The sequence below is a fragment of the Drosophila rhopaloa genome, unplaced genomic scaffold (assembly GCF_018152115.1).
Source record: "Drosophila rhopaloa isolate 14029-0021.01 unplaced genomic scaffold, ASM1815211v1 contig_115, whole genome shotgun sequence".
NCBI lineage: Eukaryota > Metazoa > Arthropoda > Insecta > Diptera > Drosophilidae > Drosophila > Drosophila rhopaloa.
Window position 1 is genome coordinate 18,105,776 of NW_025334990.1, and position 18,533 is coordinate 18,124,308.

Below are 18,533 nucleotides of genomic sequence, written 5' to 3' on the forward strand. Positions count from 1 at the left end.
TGGCAACGCGGTTGAGGAATTAATATTATTGACAGTTTTTTGGAAAGCTCTTTGCTTTTGCTATTAACTGAATAGTATTTGCATATTTTATTTTATTCTATTAAATACAGGACAGTAATGAGAATTTTTTGTGTTAAAAGGAAGCCGTTGTTGACGCGAATGGTTATATTCAATGTTTTATTAAAACATACCATAGCTTAGTATAGAAGCTACTTCCAAACTTAAGACCTTTTGACCATTCAAAGTATGTATGTTCTTGATCAAAATAAGTGGACAAATCGGTTTAGTTACTTTTACTGTATTATTTACAAGACCTATGTATTATTATTAACGTTGCCGATCGAACGTCTTTATTCCATAGAAGCTCTAGGATTTATGGTATATGTTTCTTGCCAACACTTAAATTTAATCTATGACTGTATTCGCTGATTTTAATACATATATCTATCATAATGATCGTCTGGTTTTGCTCATGATACAATAACATAGACATAACAAGACTACCTTATGTTATTGTATCATGGTTTTGCTGGCACGCGACCTTTATTTTGTTATTGATAGTGATGATTTTTTCAAAAGATTGACCGAAGTTTGTTGAAAATAACCGATGGTGGAGGAAAAACATCGATTGGCAAGCACCATCATTGCATCGAATAAACATCGATTTTAGTTCCATCTCCATCACATGAAAAATTGTAAGATTTTAGAGCAGTTCGGTGTCGGTGATTTCCTCAATTTAAGGCCAATTTGTAGTATTAAAGCTGTTGAAAAATGTGCCGCGGAGGACCGCGAACCGAGTAAAATGCATGCGAAAGGCGTCGGTGCGGTAAATCAGTGCGAAAAACATCCCAAATGTGCGTAGGCCCCACTCACTCACACACACATGCGCGCACATACACAGCTTTTTCGGTCAGCACTCTTTCGCCGTGAGAGCGAAGAGCACAGCACTAACAGTGTCGCGCAGTGGCATTAGTTTTACAGTGCGCACGAAAGAGAGGCAAACAGCGGGTGGCGGACAACAACAGTGCAAGACGAAGGAAAATGTTTTCATTTACTAAAGTCGGCGGTTCCCCAAAAAGAAAATCGGCATTACGGAATGGGGAAACATTAATTATGCCACAGATGGGCGGTTGGCGGGTATAACGGGGTGAAAAGTGCGTAAGTGCGTCGCCCAGACAACCAAATCGCAACAGCTGATGGTGCAGCATCTCGGGAAAAGCGAGCAGACAACTGTAAAGTGTTCTCTGTTATTGTCACACTGCAGCCCAACCCCCGCCCACCGCCCATCGTCGCCCTCTGTGAATGATTCACATTTTCTTTCGGCCAGCCTTGCTTTCCCCCCTACTGCCCCCTTGCTCCCCGAAAAACAACGGCAATGCGTGTGCGCAATTAGTTCTTCTGTTTTCGATTTCCAAGTTGTTTGCCAAAGTGCCAATCGTGTTTTTTCCCTGTGTTCAGGCTCCAAGTGAAAACCCCTTAAGCCGAAGAAAACTCCACACACACACGCGCGCACAGCGAACACACACCTAAAAAGGAAAAGCGGTGTGTTGTGGTGCAAACAAAGAGTGCGAAAAGTGCAAAAAGTGCGGAAAGCAAGTGGCGGGCGTCGGAGAGCCGGAGTCCGTCGCAGGAAAATCCGTCAGCATGGATGTCGAAACACAGGAAATACGACAGGTAAGGTTCGGTTTCTCAGGTCCAAAGTTACTCATAAGTAGGCTCTAACACTCTCGAAGTAAAACACTCATTAACATTCCAACAGAGGCGAAGCGGGCTAACACCTACTCTCTTGGCCAAAATGGTGCGCTGAGGTAATGCCGCTCGACAATATAGCTTGTAGCTTATAGCTTAGTATGCGACCGACACCTACTTACCATTCGACTGGTTTCGATGGCCAATGCAAACAACTTCAACCGGTAGTTGTGTATTGTGTGGGGTGTGCTGTTCGGTGCGGAAAATAATATCTGCAGCTTCCATTCATAAAACAGAGCCGGAAAATGTGCTTTACCCCTTCGATTAGGCATATGTTATCGCTTTTCTCGCTTCGAAGTAGCTGCTGTTGCATGACCTAATCGCTAAATAAAAAAAAACGGCTTACGCATGCGAAAGCCAGGCGAAAAGGGAGAAACGCTAACACTTTGCTCGGCGGTTTGGGGCCTTGCGTGTACACCGTACACCGACTTTTCCTCTAGACAACTCCCTAGAAAGTTGAGTCGTTCTTGGGCAGCAAAACCCAAAGCTAAACCATTCAAACATCCCAAGTTGCTGACTCAAGCGGCCGGACTCTCTTGGCCGCTTTCCTTCGCCGGCACTCTCTGTTATATTTGTTATATTTAGCCGCAGCTATCGTTGCCCGTTCTCTGGAATGCCAAAAACAAACTACAGTCGGCTAGATAATGAAATCATAAAGCCGCGCCAATTTCAATTTGTGACATTTGAAAACCACCAGCAATTGAATGTTTATTACAAACATATGCAGGCGATGTGTGGCCACACAGTAAAAAAGTTTCTCCAAACTGCGAGCAGATTGTTTTTAAAGTTAAATCATCAGTTAATTCTTTTTATTAATTCATTTACTAATTTCGAATAAAATTCAGTTGCTCAGATCTGAAACTTTTTATACGAAATATATAAAATATTATTATTATTAAAATAATACCTAGCATGCGTCTGAAATTTTTAAATCCTAAACGAACAGATCAAGAAATATCTTATTTTAGGTCACAATAGAACGGAAAGTTTATTACAAACAAAGAAATGAGTTCTTCAAAAAAAAAAAATCTTATAGGAAAAGTAGAGAATTATATCTCAAAATCGAGAACAATTGGTTTTTAAGCTTGTTCTTTGACTTTATTTAAACTTGTAGTAATATTATTTCTCACAGAATTCAAATGTGCTTAAAACTTTAAATAAAAAAAATCCCTTGACATGTCTTTTGCGTGACTTTTGGTGTTATTTTTGTATTACTACAATTTAACAACAATGTGTCCTTTTTTATTCCACCACAGAAAACCTTTAAGACACACTCTAACATATATGTACATTTTAATAGTTAAGTCTTCTTGAGACGATTTCATTCTTTAAATTAGATCATGCGTTTTTCTCTCTGCATAAATATGTTCGAATAAAAATATGCCCTCCATCCATCGCTCGTTTATTCATAGTGGGCGTTCAAACCAGCACATTTATTGTTTTTCTCCGAATTGTTTACATGGTCTTCTGAAATTTGAGTTTTGGACATTTTTCCCCGCCAGTTGATGCAAAGTGCAGCCATCGTTTTTCCGTTTCGTTGGCCATTCAAATTATGTTGCGGACAATTTCTTGCTTTTGGTGGAAAGCGCTTGGCTGGGCAAACAGGTTTTCCCTCCACCTGTTGACCAATTCGCATAGTTGCTCGGTCTACGACCTACGCCAATATTGTTTCCTCCGCAATGCAGTTTTCCCTCCCCCTCTTGCTCGAATTATTTCTGGCATTTTGTAATAAGCTTTTAATCCAAACAACGCCCGAGAGCAACCATTTGCCGACTGGCCATGGTTATACAAAAGAATTGAACCACTTCGATGAGGTTCTCTGACACAGTTATTGATGACTTCATGCAACGATTTTTTAAGAAAACCCGTTTGAAATGTATGGAATGAAAGCCAATAATAAAGACACCACAGAAGTCTTGCAGCAAATACGGAAAGCATGCCGAAAGCAAAACAGAATTAATGGATATTAAAGTTTTATGAGTTTTATCTTCTATTAAAAATAGTCTTCAAGTGTTGGCCGGTGTCGGCTGTTTATGTTTACTTTCTTTATTATTGTAATCCCTCTAACATTAAATGGGAACTTTAAGATAGGAAATAGAGGCTTCCCTTTCAAAAAAAGCAAAGCTATATCTATTTACACTTTTTTATCAGGCACGAACACATGTTTTATTTATTTCGAGTAGAGATACCACAAATTGGAACATATTTTGTATTGGATCCGTCCGATAAAACCAATTTCCGCGTCTGCAACGGCGACAGTTTCCCTCTTGAGAATTTATGTTGATTGCTTTTCCCGCAGTTTCAATTAGACCAAGAAGAGGCAATTCGGAATAGAGCAGAATTGTGATTATGAGTGCAACAAGAAATGGTTTGGCTGGCGAAACATGGCAGCACTCGAGATGATTCTAAAAACGGAGCAGGGAAAAGCAGGCTGTACGACTGCCCCGCTAGTGTAGTCTTTCATGCTGAGTGACCATCGTCCACCGAGCAGCAACCCCTTCACTTCCCAGCCGCTCCCTTCCTTGCCCCAAAAATCAAAAGAGTTCGGGGGGAACAATGGGAGGCGGCTGGCGGCGCACGCCAAGCCAAACACGAGCGAGTTTATCGAACTCATATTGAAGATTGTACGCATGGCTTCACTCGCGCACAGATACGAATGCAGCAAAAGGAGGGGATACAGATACAAAAGCACTTAGCAGTGCACTAGTTAATTACCAAGAAAAAGACCGTCATTCAATCCGCAGAGGATGCAGTTATAGAGCATTGATTACGCAGGCTCAACTTGACCTTGGGATGGGAATGGGTGCGACCCCCTCGATGCAGAATGTTCTCACATTATCGCAATCTGTACTGATGCAAAATTGTTTTCCCACCGCTCCATTGCAGGCTCGTCAACGTGCTTCCGTCAAGTGGCTGCTCTCGAAGGCCTTCAACAATCGCGTGCCGGACAACCTGAAGGAGCCCTTCTACCGCGACCATGAGAACCAGGAGCGCCTCAAGCCACAGATTATCGTGGAGCTGGGCAACGCCACGCTCTACTGCCAGACGCTGTCCAATCTGTACTCAGATCCCAACTACCAAAGCATGAACCACTGGTCAATAATTCAGACGCTAGCGCGCAAGGGAGTTCCCGTGGCCGAATCCTCGGACATGCCCATTACCGAAACGGTATTAATTCAAACGAATCCGCTGCGAATTGTGAGTAGTCTTGATGTCGATCTTTATGGTGTCTTCCTAATTTATTGTTTGGTTTTATCGCTTTCAGAACGCCCACATGTCTGTGATAGAATCGCTGATGGTTTTGTATGCGAAGGAAATATCATCGGGTGACCGCGTTATGGCGGCCATACGAAGGTAAGTTAATTAATGAACTTAAAAGAACAAAAGGTATTCATTTTGTTTGCTTCTTTAGAATATCTGGCAACAACTATCAGGCGCCTCCTGGCCAGTCCTACGAGCAAGCTCTGCTGGGCTGGATTTCACATGCTTGCGCGGCTCTAAAGAAGCGCATTATCAAGGAGGTGGACGCAGGCCTGCCCGATGATAATGTGAGTTACTTCTTTCCCTACCATCACCACTTAATTTACCGAATTGTTAATCCTAGGGCTCTCGTCTACAGACGCCGGATATACCACCTGTCAGAGACTTCCAGGATCTGTGCGATGGCATCTGCCTGGCGCTGCTCATCTCCTACTATTGCCCCAAGGTGGTGCCGTGGACAAGTGTTCGGATCAACTATCTGCCCGCTGTTGAGGATTCGATTCACAATATCCTGCTGGTGTGCAACTTCTCGCAGAAGCATCTGCCATACAGCGTTTTCCACATGACACCCGAGGATGTGACCTACATGCGCGGGTAGCTACATTATTTTATTTTCCAAATTTAATATTTTATTAATCAGATTTTGTTTTATGGCAGATCAATGAAGCTGAATCTGGTAGTGTTGCTCACGGATTTATTCAATCTGTTCGAGATTCACCCGGCGAAGTGTGTCTGCTATCCCGGCATGGATGGTCAGGGTAAGTGGAGCATTTCTTAATTGAGTACCCATTCCCCAAACGCTGCACCGCATCGCATCTTTCCCCCAACCCCTGATCTCAATCCCCAAACGATTGGCCTGCCTGTTTTTGAATATCAGTCCGGGGCATGCATTGTTGTCCAAGTGTATCCGAAGTATATTTGTTTGCATATCGTTTTGTCTTCGTTTTCCCTATGATTTTCTTTGAGTTTTATTCTTGATTTTGAAAATTAAAATTGGTCATCAGAAGAGAAAGAAAGAAATTAGTCATAGTGCCAGTAAATCCATGAGTACTTTTTAAATATTGCATTCAGCTGGAATAGTAAGTGACTCAATTTAAAGCAAAGGCACAAAAGGTATATGCATCCATCAATGAGTCACAGAAAGCTTATTAAGTACCTAGGAATTTAGAGCGCTTCACAGCTCGTAAATTTCGTTGATTATGCTGCAAATAAGGGTCAGTTTAGGAACAACCGCAAAGCACCTTTTAGAAAAGATCTGTCAGTGAAACCACAGAAATCCAGCAAAATTATATTTATGTTTGTGTATAGTTCCTGCGGTTAATTTTCGTTTCTTCACCACCGAGTCCACCAAGAAATTGACATGGAATCATTTGTAATTTCATCATCTTAGCATTCACCTGACCCCACCAAAAGTAGTGAAATTATCCGCATTTTAAATCCAATCCAAATCGAATAAATCAATTCTGTACTTGATTCTCTTTCTTTGTTTATGTGCAAAACGCTTCCTCTTGCCTCTCGTAACCGCAAACAATCCACCAATAATTTGGGTCCTAACCACACACACACACCAAACACCAAACACATCTTCACACTTACTTGAAATTACCAAACCCACGCAACGTACAATCTGCCATGACTTCTCGATTGATCCGCTCTCCAATCCCGACTCGACGTTATCCAGATGTCATCGCCCGGCGCACTTTGGGCGCCAATGAGCACGGGATCTGCCATCGTCGGGGACTCACTGTTCAGCCCGTCACACCCATTCCCGATCTGCGCAGCGATCTCGACCAGCCGCCCGTTGGCTCGCCTCAGAACCGACCGCCGTTCCAAGGTTTAACTTCAAATTTTCTATCCGAGCATTTTCTGTGTACCCCAATTTCCCAACTCTCGATTTTACCTCCTTCGTTTGTTCATGAATGTGTTTCCATTTCCATTTGTTTGTTCTTTCTTTGCTTGTTCTGCTCACATTCAGTTTGTTTGTTTGTTTGTTCGTTCGTTTGCTTCATTGATTGTTTCTTGGTGTTTAGCCAAAGGAATCGATTGATAATCATTTGATATGCAGCTGTTTGATAATACTTACCGTTTTAATATAGCCTAAGTACCAAGTAATGCCTCACACGATGCACAGAAATGTCTGTAATAAGAGCACCTCTCATCAGATCAATCAGTAGAAATCGTTGTATCTAGAGACTGAATTTTGTCATCTTAAATCTCTAAGTACCTTGACTGAAAATGACTTGACCTATTAAACAGAGAAATCGGGCAAAGAAATCACGGGTGAATTGGAAAATATGTGTATGTAAATCCCTATAGAAAATGTTTGGTGGCTATAAAGTATATTTGGGTGGTCTTGTGAGAAATTCTCATCTTCATAAGAGTGAAAGTATTACGCGTAAGTCACTTGATAGACTGACTTCCCTTGGGGATAATTACCGAGTTCATGGGGGACTTCTCAGTTTACTTGGCACCCATTCACGGACTGCGATTTACCTTGTTTCTGCTTTTGAATTGTGTTGTTTGCTTTTGCCCGCTTCTGATGCATCGAGTCAGTTAATAACAAACCAAAATATTCAAGTTCATTTACCTCACAAGCTGAACAAATTGATTTTTTTAATTTACGTTTTCTTTTTCTGTTTTTGTGATTTTCGGGTATTTAGTTCCGCACTCGAATTCATTTGGCGGCGGCTTAAATCGCAGATCAACCCCGCCCAACGAATACCAGACGGTCCAGTCAAATAATTTTGACGGTAATCATGCCGAAGGTAATTTATTTATTATTGTTTCTTAATTATATGTCTATGCCAATTTATTTACATTCAATTCGTGTACTTTTCTGTTTGCTTTCGACTTGCACACAGACACAGGGTTGTCTCAACATCTTATTGGTTTTTAATTAAAATTAAATTTTGTAATTTTCTTTTCACCACCCACCGACCCACACACGCTTAACCACCAACCATCGCAACCGCTCCCCCGCCAACCCGCAGCCTTCGTGGTGCACAAGTCGCGTGGCATCACCACACTCGCCTCCATGCACTCGCAGCAGCAGCAGCTCCACCAGCAGCAGCAACAGCAGCAGCAGTACCACCAACAGGCACCGCAGCAACATCCATCCCAGTCGCAGCTCCAAATCCAGCAGCAGGAGCCCTTGGTTCCGGCTCGCTTGCGCCAGGCTAAAGAAAAGACCAATGTCGAGTCGAAGGCGGACGAGAGAGGTTTGCCCAGCTTGCTAGCAGTTCATTCTTATTTCTTTGAGGACTTGTATGTGGCGGCCAAACGTGTTGTAAACACAGCCATGTGGGAAATGGTTTATTACCGAACTTTATTCCCAGTTGATTTACAATTTGTAGTGATTTTCGTTTGTGCTACATACAAGTCTGTACTTTTATTTTATTTATTTTATTTATTTATTCAATCTTCTTTTCATTTAATTTTTTATTTATTTGTTCCCAAATCTAAACGATTAGGCGATTTTGTCGCTGCGGGTCGACCAAGTAACTGGGAACAGAGCCGCCGGCCAAGCTTTGCAGGTATGAGCCAACACAGCCACTGTTGACCCAGAATCGTTGTAGCCAACGTAGTTGTCCATTTGTGCGTTGTCTTGAATGCAATTTAGTTCGTGTTATGGTCAATTTTGGCTTTATTACATGTCCTACAAAACTCTCCTGTTCCTATTAGTGTTGTACGTCCCCTTTAAGTTTCCAATTAATTACGCTTTTGTGCACTTTCAGGGCGTCGCTCGCGCAGGAACTCCTCCAGCGAGGACTCCCAGCTGACCATCGAAAACTTTGGCGGCTCCCAGGATCAGCTGAATACGTTGGGGCGATACGAACGCGACAGGGAGCGCAAGTTGTCCAACACCAGCGTGGGTGGATTTCCAGTTGAGCCCGCCGTGGCCGTTCGCTCTTCGATTGCCGATGCTCGCGGCACGTTGCAGTTGGGCTACGATACGGATTCGGGCTCTGAGAAGCAGGATCGCGAAACGGAAAAGTATTCGATGCGTCGGCAAGTCAGGTGAGTCATTTAAACAAAATGTTATTCATAAAATTGTTAAACAAATCTCTTTTTAGTGTCGACAATGTGCCCACGGTGTCGTCGCACAATCTTTCGAATGCGGGCAGCCCGTTGCCGATGGCACGGCACAAGCAACATTCCAGCGACAAAGACTACAGTAGCAACAGCAACAGCGGCATGATGCCGGAAGCCTACAACGACACCCGTTCCACCAGTGGCTACGATCCGGAGAGCACGCCCGTGCGCAAATCCTCGACCAGCAGCATGCCGGCGAGTCCTGCTGCCTGGCAGTTGGATGTGGGAGACGACGACATGCGATCGCTAGAGAACGCCAGCAAGCTGTCCACCATCCGGATGAAGCTGGAGGAGAAGCGGCGCCGCATCGAACAGGACAAGCGCAAGATCGAGATGGCTTTGCTGCGGCACCAAGAGAAGGTAGGCACTGACTGATTAGTAAGTGACCCCTATACTCATCTCAATGTATTCCCAGGAGGATTTGGAGTCGTGCCCGGATGTGATGAAGTGGGAGACTATGAGCAACGAATCGAAGCGCACGCCCGACATGGACCCCGTTGACTTGGACAAGTACCAGGTGGGTGCGGTTAGTTTCCTACCTATGTATCCCTGTCTAACAAAACCGTCGAGTGCCAGAGAATTAATGTCTAACGCCTGTGTCTCTCTTCTACCCCCATTTTGTGTCTGTGCCTGCTTCAACATCCACACATACTCACACGCAACAATTACGCAACACAAAACACGCCCATTAACCCACCAAACCGCCCACTGAACAATTAACCTACCACCTAATCGCCCGGATGTGGAACGAGCAGCAAAGTATCGCCATCATGAACATGAATCTGCAGGATATCCAACAGGATATCCACCGCCTGGCCACCCAGCAGAGCCAGATGCAGGCGCAGCACCTGCAGGCCCAGCAGCTGATGCAGGCTCAGCAGATAGCCAACATGCTGAACCAGGTAATCCATCCGTCACCACATCCCCGACCAACTGCCTCAACCTCATAGCAGCCGCAGCGCATATTAACGAAGGATGTGGAATGCTTACTCTTTTGTTTTGTCCACTGGCTGGGTCTTTAAGTACTGATTAGTGATTACTGTGTACTCTGATTTTTATTTATTTTTATCGATTATTAGAGTACATTTGAATATTTCTTATTACTGATTACTGCTTAATCTGCTTTAAATGTTGATCAGAAATTATAATAATTCCTTATGAAAGCATTATTATATGTTAAAAATGAGAATATTTATGATTTAATATGGGGTATATATATCCATTTTTCATCTAATCAATAGCTAGTTAAAATACAGTAATCACTTATCTTACTCTTGATAATTTGGCCCAATGTCTCAGATTTAAATTTTTGTTTCTTGTTACCAACTAGGAAATTCCAAAAGATTAGTTAATGCTCGTTTGTCAACTAACAAATTGTTCTTTAACCTCGTTTCGTTACTTTCCGTTTCCCTGCAACACGCAATACCCGAAACCTGCAACGCGTCACATGCCCACCTGCAATCCTCACTAACCGCATCTACAGCAGCAGACTTACGGGTCGCAGCAGCACTTGGCCGATCACCATTACCAGCAGTCGCGACCAGTGCAACAAAGCTTTGGTTCATCGCCGCATCTTCCGCAGGCATACAACGCCCCAGTCAGCGCGTACAGCTCCCGTCCGCCCAGCCGCGATCCCTACCAGCAGCAGCTCCAGCATCAGCAACAGCAGCCGATGGCCATGCCCCAGCCAATGCAGTACGTCAACGAGCACGGGCAGTACATGTCGCCGCCGCAGCCCGCCCACTACATGCAGCAGCAGCCGCAGCAGCAGCCACAGAGCATCTACAGCGATAATGGGGCTGCCTACAACCACAGCAACCACTCGCCGTATGGCGGAGCTCCACCGCAGTATCGGAACAGCGTGGTGTACGACGACTACGGCCAGCCCACTAACCACTTCTACCTGCACGAATCCTCGCCCCAGCCACAGCCTCATCCTCATCCGCAGCGTCGGACTTGGGCCCACTCCGCAGCAGCCGCCGCCTACGAGCAGCAGCAGCAGATCCAGCCGCCTCTGGTGGATGTGAATGCCTGGCAGACGCAGCAGCACCAGAAGCAGAAGCAAACCTGGATGAACAGGCCGCCCTCGAGTGCGGGAGCCCCAAGTCCCGGCAGCTTTGTGCTTCACCAGAATGGAGGAGGTGGGGGCGGCGGCGGTGTTGGTGGCGGCGAGCTGCAGCACTTGTTCCAGGTTCAGGCTTCACCTCAGCACGCCCAGCGTCAGGTGGGTGGATCCAATGGGGTGCAGCGCCAGCAGTCGCTGACCAATCTGCGCGACAATCGCTCACCCAAGGCTCCCCAGCCCATGGGAATGCCAATGGGGATGCCGATGCAACACGAGGATATGATGGCGCCCCAAAGTATTTGCTTTATCGGAGACGAAGAAGATGTAGATGAGCTGGAGCGCAACATCATCGAATCCATGCAGTCCACGCGCATCTCGGACTTTGTCCACCAGCAGCAACAGCAACACCAACAGCAGCTCCAGCAGCAACAGCGATTGCAGGGGCATAGCGGACGAGGCAGCAGCTCGGAGGATTACGACAGCGGGGAGATTATTTCCAACAAGCTGAACATCACCAGCGGCAATCTCACCTACCGCATTCCCTCGCCCTCCCGACCCTCCATCCAAGCCAACAGCTTCCAGGACCCCCGAGCAATGGCTGCGGCATCCGGCGGCGAGGACCAGCCGCCCGAGAAGGGCTTCTACATCTCCTTCGACGATGAACAGCCCAAGCGACCCAAGCCACCGCTGCGGGCCAAGCGATCGCCCAAAAAGGAGACTCCTCCGGGTAGCAGGGATAGCGTCGATAACCAGGCGACCCTCAAACGTGAATCGCTAAGTCAGCTGCACAACAACAACAATAACATTGGCTTCGGTGGGGAGGATGTGAATAGCAAAACGGTTACCAGGCACAGTATCCACGGACTGAACAACTCCAACAGTGTCAAATCCCCCGGGAATGCCACATACAACAAGTACACCGATGAGCCGCCCATCCAACTCCGCCAGCTGGCTGTCTCGGGAGCTGTGTCACCAACTGGTCACGAACGTCGCCACTTGGAGGATGTGACCAATCAGCCGCCGCAGCAGCTGCAGCAGCCAATGTCGCCGACGCGTCTCCAGCAGAACAGCAACAATGCAGAGGCGGCCAAAAACAAGGCGCTGGTCATTGGAGCGGATACCGCAAACTTAGATCCGGTAAGAACGCAAATATTAATTTCTAATTTTCCGATGTCTTGTAATAGAATGACTCTATATTGGACTTCGAGAGTGCATAACTTTACCAAACTTAAGCCGATTCCAAAGCGGCATGATTCTCTAAAAATCTGCAATCAAATTTTTCATTTTAACTTTGATCGCATTTTTGACCCATTTTCATGTTAGTTATTTCTAATTTTCCGATGTCTTGTTTAACGTCGACCCAAAATTGGACTTCGAGAGTCCATAACTTAGCCAAATTAAATCCGATTCCAAAGTGGCATACCTCTAAAGAATTGTGATTTGATTCTCTAAAAATCTGCATTTAAAATTTTCAATTTAGCGTTGATCAAAATTTTATCCCATTTTCATGTTAGTTATTTCTAATTTTCCGATGTCTTGCAATACAGTGACTCAAAACTGGACTTCTAGAGTCCATATCTTTACCAAATTTAATCCGATTCCAAAGTGGCATACCTCTAAAGACTTCTGATTTGATTCTCTAAAAATCTGCATTTAAAATTTTTAATTTAGCGTTGATCAAAATTTTATCCCATTTTCATGTTAGTTATTTCAAATTTTCCGATGTCTTGTAATACAGTGACTCAAAACTGGACCTCTAGAGTCCATAACTTTACCAAATTTAATCCGATTCCAATGTGGCATACCTCTAAAGAATTGTGATTTGATTCTCTAAAAATCTGCATTTAAAATTTTTAATTTAGCGTTGATCAAAATTTTATCCCATTTTCATGTTAGTTATTTCAAATTTTCCGATGTCTTGTAATACAGTGACTCAAAACTGGACCTCTAGAGTCCATAACTTTACCAAATTTAATCCGATTCCAATGTGGCATACCTCTAAAGAATTGTGATTTGATTCTCTAAAAATCTGCATTTAAAATTTTCAATTTAGCGTTGATCAAAATTTTAACCCATTTTCATGTTAGTTATTTCTAATTTTCCGATGTCTTGTAATACAGTGACTCAAAACTGGACTTCTAGAGTCCATAACTTTACCAAATTTAATCCGATTCCAAAGTGGCATACCTCTTAAGACTCGTATTTCGATTCTCTAAAAATCAATTTAACGTAGATTAAATATTTGACCCATTTTTATGTTAGTTATTGATATTTTTTTAAAACAAAGCAATCAATTGCTACCTACATATTTGAGAATTCCGCAAAAAAAAGAAATTCAGAAACAAAGGAAAATAATATATTTTTGTAACATTTAGTACTTTTTATACCGCTAGCCACCAAATGGAGTCATATATGAAACTGCGTGAATTGAAAACCTATTTGGAATTGCACGGTGCTAAATCGCAGATTGAAGTTCAGTGGGGGATCAAGTATCTAGCTCTTCCCATATTAAGCCCGTTCATTTGTTTAATCTCCAGGATTCTGTAGATGAGATGGAGCGGCGCAAGGAGAAGATCATGCTTCTGTCCCTCCAACGTCGCCAGCAGCAGGAGGAGGCCAAGGCGCGCAAGGAGATCGAGTCTTCCCAGAAGCGGGAAAAGGAGCGCGAGAAGGAGGAGGAGCGGTCGCGCAAGAAGGAGGAGCAGATGGCGCGACGAGCGGCCATTTTGGAGCAGCACCGACTCAAGAAAGCCATCGAGGAGGCCGAGCGAGAGGTGGGTCTTCATTTGGCATTAACTACAACCAACAGCTAATCACACATTTGTATTTTAGGGTAAAACCCTGGATCGTCCCGATCTGCACGTGAAGCTGCAGCCCCACTCATCCACCTCAACGACTCCGCGGCTGAGGCAGCAGCGCACCACGCGTCCCAGGCCCAAGACGATCCACGTGGACGATGCCAGCGTGGACATTAGCGAAGCTTCGAGCATCTCTAGTCGGGGCAAGAAAGGCTCAAGCTCGAATCTAACCGGTGAGCAGCGGAATGTGGTTAAACAGCCGAACTTGCAATTCAGAATAATTGATTCAAAGTTCAAGTGAATTTCGGCATGCCGAACTTCTTTCAGAAACTACGCTGTTCTTGTGTTTTTAATTTAATTGACCTGCTTTACCTATCTTTTGATTTGATATATCCCTCTACCCACTGCTAATTTGTTACATTTTTGTTTTCGTTTTGAATTTGAACTGAACAGGCTACGGTCAACTAAGCTCAAATTCAATGAAAAGAGATTACTACAGGGGCTCGCAAGACTCCCTCACTGTAAAAGGTAATTTATGTTTTTGTTATTTTACCCTCATTGCATTGTCGTATATTTCATCTTTTGTAGTTTTATCTAAGTTAAGCATGTTTAGTTACACGTTAAGTTGATTTCTTTTCTGGTAAATTTCCGGTAGATGGGACTTACAATCTAACGATTTGAATTGCACCTCGACTTAATTGTACTCATAAGTTTTCTTAAAAAACTGGATTTTGGAAAACCTATTTGATAAGCCATAACAACTAATCTCGTTTAAACAGAGTCACCCGATGATTATCCCAGTACAAGTTCAACTCCGATTGGACGACGGGGATCGTACAAAACTTCCAGAGGTTGGTGATGGATAACACGACCACTTATGTAGTTCTCGTTTTTGTTTTCCCTTTTGTTTTATTTCCACAAAATTCGCATTCGAACACGCTAAGAAATGAAACGAAAGTTTAACGCTCAAGCGCTTCCATTTTTTTTTTTTGTGTTTTTCCTTTTGACTAACAAGATTTTGATTTTAATTCAACTACTGATTAATAGCTAATAGCTAACTGCATACAACCTCAACTAATCCAATGCACTGCCAGAAAAAATGCACTTGAGCTAAAAAAAATGGACCTGAGGCGCGGTTGAGGAGCTTTACATATATCTACATAATTTTATACTTTTATTTACCCGGTTTTTTGGGCTGATATGATTTGGTGATGATTTTTGGTTTTGGGGGTCCAGGGCGATAAGTTTGATTAACGATATTTGTACCTCATTTTGTGCCACCCATTCATTTGTGTTAACGAATTGCGAATGAATATGAATCAAGTGTTCCACCTGTATACTGATGCACTCGGCTCGCGTCTTTCGTGACCCGACTTGACCTGATTTCAGAGCCAGCCGGCGTAGAAAGGGGCCGCACTCTGTCGCGTATCTCCGTCGCTAAGGGCAGCACGCTTAATTTCCGGGGCCGAAAGTCCAATTCGCTAATGAATCTGTGCGGTAAGAAGCGTTCCACAGCAGCAACAATCAAGCTGCCTGCCTGTTACCTTTCTCTGTTATCCCATACTCTACTCTCTATCTAAGTATTTACCTGTCTGCTACTTTCTGTTGATTTCGATTGTTTCTAGTGGTCTCTTTTGGTTTAACTTGTGATTGTTCTTTGGTTGTGGTATCTTTGGTGGTGATAAGTAATTTACATTCTTTTTTCTGTACTCTTGTCTTCATTTTTATGTACATATTTGAATATACTATTCTTTGCTGTTTTGCGATTTTGGTTTGTAACCTTTCACTGCGATGATTCGGTTTCCCAAGCTCCTAACGAAGATGCGGTGGTGGTGGTGGTCTGGTCCCTTCTCAAGCTTTATTGTGTTCGTCAGCTGATTTGCGGGGATTTGGGGTCGGTTTTTTCAGCTTAATATTCGCAGCTGGTTCTGGCATACTTTCAATCACTCGAATTTGCTTATTTCTCTAATGAGATTTGGGACACACTAGCACACACACACACTCACTCAAACATTGCACCGCAAAAACTAATCAGTACATTTGTTCGACTTTAATCCAGATCATGATCAACTAGCTTTTAAGAGATCTACGAAATTGCTTAACTAAATTTTGTGCACACATTCTCTTCTTTTATTTCTCTTTCTTTCAACTCAATCCTGTCTATAAAACGATTCTTGAAATTAACCAAACCAAAAATACAATCAATTATTAACCGAATGAAAACGAACTCATCGCTCGCCATCCATCCTCGTGTCTGGTGACTAACAAAAACGTATCGTAACGCATCCATCGACTGCCTGGTTCCGCCTGCATGGACTTGGGTGATCCCGTTTTGATCCGATCCAATCCGATCTGTTTTGTGCATGTGACCGCCCGCTGAATGCCTCGAATGACACGGATTCCACCCTGCTCTCTTGCTTGCCGGTTAGACACAGATTCGGGACTGGGACGCGCCACTCCGCCGAGGCGTGCTCCGTCGCCTGGAATGGGAATGGGCGCTTCAGGTAGGCATATGCCATCTCCCTCCGGACCGGGCTCTTTGCCGCCAGGTTTGATATCGAAACGTCGCGGATTTGATGATGGATCCAGCGATTTCTCATTAACTCCGAATTTGAACATGGAATATTCGGGTTTGTATCTCTCTCTCTCGTCTTCAAAACAAACAAAAACCAAACCATACAACAAGCCATACCAATACTTCAAATCAACCCTCAGTTATATACTCACCTTCCACCAATCCATACACCATTGGTCATCACCTGCATCTGTACTACCTAAGTTGGAACGCCTCATTATGATTTCGAAGTTTTCATTTTCATTGTGATTTCGATCTGTTTGAATATTCATTACCGATTGGCATCTTTTGTGCAGATTGCATTTTATTTATTCGTCATACATATGAGTTCTACATAGAAATACAAGTTCTAGAGGGCTGCGACAGTCTGTAGAATCCGATTCTTCGTTCGTCCACTTGTTACGTTCTCTAGCGTCGTCAAATCCACGACTTTCGATGGTCAAATGTAAACCGAAAAAATGTGTTCTTAGAGATTTAAAAACACCGCAAGTTTTTTAATCCCAATAACCAGATTGTCTCAATTAACCGCTTTCGCAATACTAAAGACAAAAAATTGCAAGCACTATAGTTATGTTTTTATTTGATTTTGAACGTTTTGCTTATAAGGAAGTTAAGTCAGGCCTGCATTAAATTTATACTTTCATTACTATTTTATGTAAGGAAATTTTTGTTGGAAAAAGAATTTGTTGAGTTTTAATATAATTTCCAAACTGTGAATCTAGTGAATCACCCAACGTTTAGTATTAAATCTTGCACGTAGCTTGCATTTTGATAAAATCTACTAGAAGAGTTTACGATCTAGAAGCTTGCCATTGCCACCAAAATGTAGAAAATATCCAATAATAGCCCATTATTCCTTCGACGGTTCTAACTGTACCCGACATGCATTCACAGGTCCCAAACTCTATAAACAACCAGCGGCCAAATCAAATCGCGGGATCATCCTGAATGCCGTCGAATACTGTGTTTTCCCCGGCGTTGTTAACCGCGAGGCCAAACAGAAAGTGCTGGAGAAGATTGCGCGCTCGGAGGCGAAGCACTTCCTGGTACTCTTCCGGGATGCGGGCTGCCAGTTTCGCGCCCTTTACAGCTACCAGCCCGAAACGGACCAGGTGACCAAGCTGTACGGCACTGGGCCTAGTCAAGTCGACGAAGTGATGTTCGACAAGTTCTTCAAGTGAGTGCCCAGAAGCTTATTTTGACTTCAATTTCATTAAACTGATATTATCCCTCTTTAAAGATACAACTCAGGAGGCAAGTGCTTCTCGCAAGTGCACACAAAGCATCTGACGGTGACCATCGATGCCTTCACAATACACAACTCCCTGTGGCAGGGCAAGCGGGTGCAGTTGCCCAGCAAAAAGGACATGGCGCTTGTAATCTAAGCGGCGATCAGGGTATTTTGAATGGCATCGATTGGGATGCAAGGAGGAGTAGGCAGCAGTGGAGCAGTTAGGCCAACGGGCGCTTGGCGCGGTTTTGGCCGGAAACACACTATTCTACAAGATTGCGCATTAAGACATCTATGGAAACATAACAAAACATATACCGAAAGTTTTTCTGTAGGTCGCGGGGTTTTGGTGTTCATCGGGGCAATACGGCTAATTACTAATTGCACATGTTTGAAGAACAAGAATCGAAATTTACGGAAAATATTGTAGTGATTAATACAATGCGATTGAATATTTATTTTGAATATAAATGCATATATCCAGCCTAAGAATTTAATGTTCACGCAAGCCTGCAGTAGGAGAACCATCTAAATGTAAACGAAGAACATATAAGCATAGAAAGAACACAGAGCAGAGCACACTCGAAAGCCAAAAGGATGTAATGGAATTTTGAATGATTGTATTTTTGTTTGCACACAGTAAGCTCCGCCGAACGAGGATAAGGAACAAATGTAGAAAATCCTTTTTTATTAATTTGTTTTATATTGTTATGAAGTTATTCATGTGAAATTTTTTCTTGGCCTTGGGCAGGCGGAAATGAA

The 18,533-nt window shown here is 43.6% G+C and overlaps 1 protein-coding gene across 44 annotated transcripts; it reads left to right on the forward strand.

The window, feature by feature from the left end:
• Positions 1 to 681: 681 nt before the first annotated feature.
• LOC108042622 (patronin) lies at positions 682 to 18,086 on the forward strand. 44 transcript variants are annotated; one of them, XM_017120966.1, is made up of 24 exons: positions 682 to 854; positions 1,459 to 1,674; positions 4,636 to 4,947; positions 5,015 to 5,103; positions 5,162 to 5,297; positions 5,354 to 5,604; positions 5,668 to 5,768; positions 6,692 to 6,844; positions 7,671 to 7,775; positions 8,001 to 8,228; positions 8,481 to 8,543; positions 8,745 to 9,027; positions 9,084 to 9,462; positions 9,518 to 9,628; positions 9,858 to 10,004; positions 10,586 to 12,304; positions 13,705 to 13,941; positions 14,000 to 14,198; positions 14,419 to 14,493; positions 14,745 to 14,816; positions 15,355 to 15,462; positions 16,395 to 16,595; positions 17,435 to 17,717; positions 17,781 to 18,086. In XM_017120966.1, the coding sequence occupies exons 2-24, from the start codon at positions 1,645 to 1,647 to the stop codon at positions 17,923 to 17,925; spliced, it is 5,427 nt and encodes a 1,808-aa protein (XP_016976455.1). In that variant the 5' UTR covers positions 682 to 854; positions 1,459 to 1,644; the 3' UTR covers positions 17,926 to 18,086. The 44 variants fall into 44 exon arrangements, with proteins under 44 accessions (XP_016976455.1, XP_016976466.1, XP_016976457.1 ...); XM_017120977.2 differs by having other exon boundaries at positions 16,395 to 16,469; XM_017120968.1 differs by having other exon boundaries at positions 16,401 to 16,595.
• Positions 18,087 to 18,533: the final 447 nt, after the last annotated feature.